The sequence below is a fragment of the Zalophus californianus genome, chromosome 10 (assembly GCF_009762305.2).
Source record: "Zalophus californianus isolate mZalCal1 chromosome 10, mZalCal1.pri.v2, whole genome shotgun sequence".
Lineage (NCBI taxonomy): Eukaryota > Metazoa > Chordata > Mammalia > Carnivora > Otariidae > Zalophus > Zalophus californianus.
Window position 1 is genome coordinate 72519125 of NC_045604.1, and position 6000 is coordinate 72525124.

Below are 6000 nucleotides of genomic sequence, written 5' to 3' on the forward strand. Positions count from 1 at the left end.
CAGCCAAGGCTCCCTTGTCTGTCCCCAGGATCTCTCAGGTGCTACCCCCCACCTGGACATCCAGCCCCAGGTTTCTGCATACAGGGACATTCAGTGAACAGCACGTGAATAAATGAAGCCCTCTCCGATTGCCCTTTATGACTCAAGCATTCTAGCACTTGATAGCATTTTGTATTCTTGAGTTTTGCCTCCAAGTTTTATTTTGTCAACACAGTTCTACGCTACTCAGAGCCACTGATAAGAATCCTCTGTATACTGCTACTGCCTAGGTACCTCAGACTGAATTGTTATACATGTGGTAAAGAACCAGAATCACCTATTCATTTGCTGCAGAAACAGTCCATGAAATATGCTTCAAGTTAGTTAATAATCTTCAGAATACACCGCACCACCTAAGTTCTTGCAATTTTAAAATTTCATGGTCCTCCTGTTCCTATTACAAAGACATATAATTGAAAATGGAGACAAAAATCAATAGTCTTGACTACAGAATTCTTGGCTACCACCCCACTGAGTGTGTTACACTGCAACCGATCTGCCTGCTCGTGGGACTACACGGACGCATGCGCATGGTGACTGTCTCTGACAGATCCATCAACAAACAGGTCTCTGGTCCAAGGAGCCAGGACTATGGGGGCACACTCACTTTTCAAAAGAGAAAACCGAGGATCCTCAGAGCACGAATCCCACATTATATCAGTGTCCCACACTGTGGCCCGAGAGCCAACTCCTGGCTCTGACAAAGTTACTAGTTTACCAGCACATAGCCGCACCCATTTGTGTACTTACGTCCAGGGCTGTTTCCCTGCTGAAAAGGCAGTCTTCAGTATGACAGAGACCATACGGCCTGGAAAGCCAAGAATATGACCTTGGGCCCTTTAGAAAGTCTGTCAACCCTTGTATTTACATAAAAAAGGTTTGGGAATGGTGCAAACTACAGCCCTGTGCCGTGAGGCTAGAGCCCAGCAGCATGTTAGGGCTCTGGAAAGGCCTTGCCGTAGAGCTCCTCAGCTATTCCCAGCCTCGTGTGAGCACAAAACCTTTTCTAAGAAATGTTTCTTCGCATGCCTTCTAGTTTTCTTGGAACATACTTGGAATGCTGGCTTGAATTAAGATGGAAGAGGTGGTGTCCTGACTAATGGCACCCAAGAACTCAACTGGCTTAACACAAGCTTTGCTCATCTTGAACAGCTCACGATAAGATACATTTCATCCTAACCAGAGAAGGCATACTTTGGCAAAATCATTTTTAACTCTTGTTTTCAAATACATTAAGTAAAAACACAAAGTCAGCATTTACATGGCCCCAAGTAATCACATACTCTGTCTCAGAGCCACAGTGGTACTAGTCACAAGTTGTAAAAACACTGCTACTGGTCTAAGAACAAGCCCCTCCACCCCTTTACAAGTTGTCTCTGTAAGGTTTAAAAGTTACGGGATCACACTCGAACATCCAACAGGAATGATTCTCGGTGGTCTGCTGCACCGAGAGACACCCCTGGTGGGGTTCGTACTTACCCATCATCATCCCTGAGCAAGTTCAACGGAGCCCTAGGTTATCCAAAAGTCCCTACTTTTCCAACACGTGTAAAAGTCAAGTCAAGTCATGAAAAGCCCTGGCCCTAGAAGTCTCTACAAAAGTTTGTTTCCTATTTAGCCAGAACTCAATGAAGAGATGAAAAAACTTGACTGGTCCTCAATTTTCACTGCCATCCGCAGGAAGGTGAGAACAAACTGCTGCACCAGAACCAGAGGGAAGAGGGAGCCAGTGCCCTGCACCCCCGGTAGGAAGAACACATTCTGCTTCCCCCCAGAGCTGGTGGCAGACTCCACACCCCCAAGATTTACTTCACCTGCTGGAGTTACGCTATTGAAACTTGCCAAGTACTACAAGCTCCTAAATCCATGATTCAAGCAAATTTCCTGTTTATGGACACAGATTTGGAAAATGAATATACACAAATTATTTACTTTAATCACCTAGGTTTGGTTCTGGTTTTGGGCGGATCACCTCTCTCGTCTGGTTCTTTACCTAGAATGGGCAGGAAGAGTATCTTCCCATCCTACCTCACAGGATGCTGTGAGGACCAAGCTGAGGGGATGTGGAGAAAAGCACTCGGATGAGTAAAACACGACACATACATAACAGATCATTATTTTGTTGTGAAAGGTATTTTGGTTGGTAACCGTATTTACCCCAAACTTTCTTTAAATATGGTTTCCTATGGCATTTAAAGGGACTCACCTTATAAAGTATATCACAACTACTCAGGGACACTTAAACAGGATAGGATGAAATAGATCTGTGTTCAATTTTCAGAAGACAGTCTTTAAAAACTTTAACTAGTCTATTTGTTGTATGTAAATGTGGCTTCAATAAAGCTGACCAAAAAAAAAAAAAAAAAAAAAGTCTACTGCTTGCCCGGATATTTACTTCTCCTTCAATGTTAAACCATGAATCCCTGCTGTTGAAAAATACTAATATGCTGTTTTAATCTGAACATATTAAATAAAGAAGTTTCCAAAACACAATTAACTAATACTGGAAACACACGGTCCTACCTCTTATAATGGGTGCCAAGCGAAGGAAGACTGCACTTGTGAGAAAACCTTCGATGTAAAACAAGAAAATGCTACTTCAACAGCAATCTCCTGATGTTAAATCCAGGGCCACTCCAGAGCTGAGGTTTGGGTGAGGTCAGTTTTCCTTCTTTTCCTTCTTCCTCTTGCTACTTTCCTTTGGGGCACATTCTCTAGTGCCGCATCCCCTCCCCAAACTCTCCTCAGAAGCCTTCCCAGCCTCTCCTGTCATCAGTGGTAATGACATTTATCACTCAGAGATGCCACCTTACCTCACTGGCATGCCACACTCCCTCTGCTAGACTGTAAGTGCCCTGTAGGCAGTACCCTGGCCTGTGAGCTCCCCAATGGCAGGAGTACTGTTCTCTCCACCCAATGTCAGCCCCCCAGACTCACACAATGGACACCGATGGCTCCCCAGGCCAGTCCCCACAGACACGTACTGCATGGTGGCAGTCCAAATCACTCAGGTTTCTCAGGCCATCCGGGCTCCTCCTGCTCCTCCTCCTATGCACAGAGCTCCCGTCACTCAAAGTTTATCACAGAAACAGGAAACACACCTTGCTCCACCTGGTCCAATTTTCTCCTGGGAGCCTCAAAAACACATCCTCTCACTACAATGAGGTTGAGTCTCCCTACTTTCCCATCTAACCCAATGCCCTCACTCCTTTGATTGTACGTAATGCGATTCCTTTAATCCTTTATTTGCTTAATATGTATCCTTAAGATCTGTCTGTCTCAGACTAGTAGTGATGGGAGACAAGGTTGTACCTCGTTTAATGTGCTGGATGATGATCCCTTCCTTGGCCCCCACACTAATAGACTCTTGCCTGATAACGTGACGTGATGAGCATGTAACCAAGGGAACTCGACATAAGTATGATCATGAATTTTATTCTTTAAATGATTTAAATTGGAGCTATTAAAAACTTTTTTTGCTCCACATTTGGAAAAGAGCGAGCCCTCATGCCTTGGGAGGATCGACGTTGGACAGGAAGGGGGGAAAAGTGGCCAAGAGGGAAAAATCCTCTCAGATAAACTTTGTTGTGATTTAGCAGTGCATCAAGTAAATATGTGACCATCCAATAACAGAACTACCCAAAAAGGCCATTCTCTGGGCTCCATCTTGGAAACAGCTGAATGTATATAGTTGGACAAGCCTTTCTGTTAAGTCTTGTGTTAGTAATTTATCCCTCAAGAAAACACAATCTGTAATACACTCCTTCAACAACAGCAAAGCTGCAAGGCCATTCAAAAAGCTACCAGTTTCAGAAGACAAGCTTCAAAGCTGAACTTGCCTGGTATGATCTATGTTTCACATGATTAAAGACTTTTCATTCAAACACAGCAAGATTAATGAAGCAAAGGAGATCTGTTCCGCAGTAAAAGGGCATTTAAATCATGGTTGTTTCCACACTTCTTACTTCAGACAAGGTGATTTGACAAAATAAACATCACACTCAATTCTTTACCAATTTAAAAAAAAGCATTAGTGACTTTTATATCTCATGAGACGTATTTACTACCCCCCTCAACCATTTAACAAATTTTATTTAAACTAGACAAGAATCTCCTTATAGCGGATTTTTTAAAAATCGTTTCTCTCACGCCTACATTAATATTCTAGGAACTGTGTTAAAACTGAAGCCACAAAATTCAAGTAGTTTTGTTTCAACAGGAGAAATAAAATTTTTAGACCATTAGTAGAAACATGCCAGTGGCCACAGAAATATTTGCACAAGCTGAACAGCTGTGTCTTCTGCAAATCTGAAGGCATTGCTGCAGCAATATAACTCAATTTGGACCCATTCATTATAAACTGATTTTCAGATGCTGCTACTCCAAGACTGTACTGGAGAAATGCAAGCAGCGCACAAGTTTTTTTACTGCAAAGGAGAGCTCTGAAAGAGGAAATACAACTCGATCATAATGCTACCGTGAACCAGCCCAGAAGAACCCAGAGTTATTAAACGAATAAACTAAAATACTTAAGCAAGTGATGGGATTACCTCAGGAAGTTTTCAGGGATGCTGTTTAATACCGTGCTAAAAAAAAAAAAAAAAAAAAAAAAACTGGGGGGGGGGCAAAAATTGCAATTCCTACATTCCTTAACATAATTTTTTAAAAATACATCTACACTGTAAAAGTCACACCAGCTCAAGTGGAGACTGTAGCCCGAAAGGATCTGCTATCTAACTTTCTTTTAAGGTTGTGCCTCTGAAACACACCACAGCAACTTTGATGACATCTTGCTAACGAAGTTTGGGAAGGTGAAAATGGAACGACTTAAGTGACCAAACAACGAGAGTTTTCAAGATAACTGCTAAGCATTTTCCCAAGGAGCACATTCCAAAGAAACTTCCAAGTCGTAACTCCCAGGCTGGATGCTGCTACGAGTGTCTTCTAGTCGCAGCACTGCGAATTGTGCTACTACTTCAGAAAACACTTTGGGCCCCCCCTTTCGCCGCACTTTTTCCTTCCCTAACCATGAAACCTACCCTGTGCTGTCATCCCTCCAGGCAGCCCCGAGTGTGCCGACGCACGGCGGCACAGAGAGGCGCGTGGAATCCCCACGAAGACGAGCTCGCTCCACTTTACTTTTCCTCCCCGCAGGTACCGCTCGCTTTCGGCGCGCGGAGGACTCCCCAACTCCGGGGCCCGCCGCGAGCGCTCGGGAAGGGCCGGCCCCCGCTCGGGGCCCCGGCGCAGTCTGGCCACAAACTTCCCCTCGGCCGGCCCGGCGTAGTCCCGGGAAGCGGCTGCGCTGGCCTCCGCCTCGGGGAGGGTCTCCCCGGCGCTCACCTGGGGGTGGGCCCCCGCCCCCCGCTTGGCCCCCCCCCTCACCTGTGCTGTCATTCGCCGAGAAGCCGGGCGAGCTGAGTTTGGCTCGTTTGGGGTTGGGCGGTCCGTCCAGCAAGTTCTCGGCCATTTTCACCTGCTCGCGGAAACAGCCCCGAGCGCGGGCGGCCGGGCCGGCAAGGGCTCCCGGGCTGGGGTCGGCGCCGGCCCCGGCCGGCTGCGAGGGGAGAGGAGCGAGCGCGAGCCGCGAGCCGCGAGCGAGCGCCGAGGGAGAGGGAGGGCGCAGGCCGGGTGGGGGAGGCGGCGGCCAAATCTCAGCCACAGCAACAGCGCCCCGCAGCGCTCACCGCCCGCCCCCGGCCGCCGCCGCCGCCGCCGCCGCCGGCCGCGGCCCCCTCATCCCCTGCCCGCCTCCCGAGCGCGACACTCCGCGGCGGGGGCGCCCCGGCGGCCCGGCCGCCCCCCGGGGCCCGGCTGGCAGCGACGGCGCCCGGCTGGGCGGCTCAGGCAGTCCCCGGGAACATGGTGCCGCCGCCGCCGCCGCGCCGCCGCCTCGCTCCCCCCCCGCGCCCCACTTAATTAATTCGCTCGCGGCCCGACGACCGGGGGGCTCCGGGCTCC

General features: G+C 48.1%; 1 protein-coding gene across 2 annotated transcripts in view; it reads right to left on the reverse strand.

Moving 5' to 3' along the window:
- Positions 1-5713, reverse strand: part of LOC113931903 (CREB binding protein) — a 123167-nt gene extending 117454 nt beyond the window's left edge. Inside the window, exon 1 of one of the 2 annotated variants that reach the window (XM_027610084.2) lies at positions 5425-5713. In XM_027610084.2, coding sequence (XP_027465885.1) covers positions 5425-5509 — 85 coding nt within the window. In that variant the 5' untranslated portion in view covers positions 5510-5713. The remainder of the gene's footprint in view (positions 1-5424) is intronic. The other variant, XM_027610085.2, reaches the window with a different exon arrangement.
- Between the last annotated feature and the right edge of the window lie 287 nt (positions 5714-6000).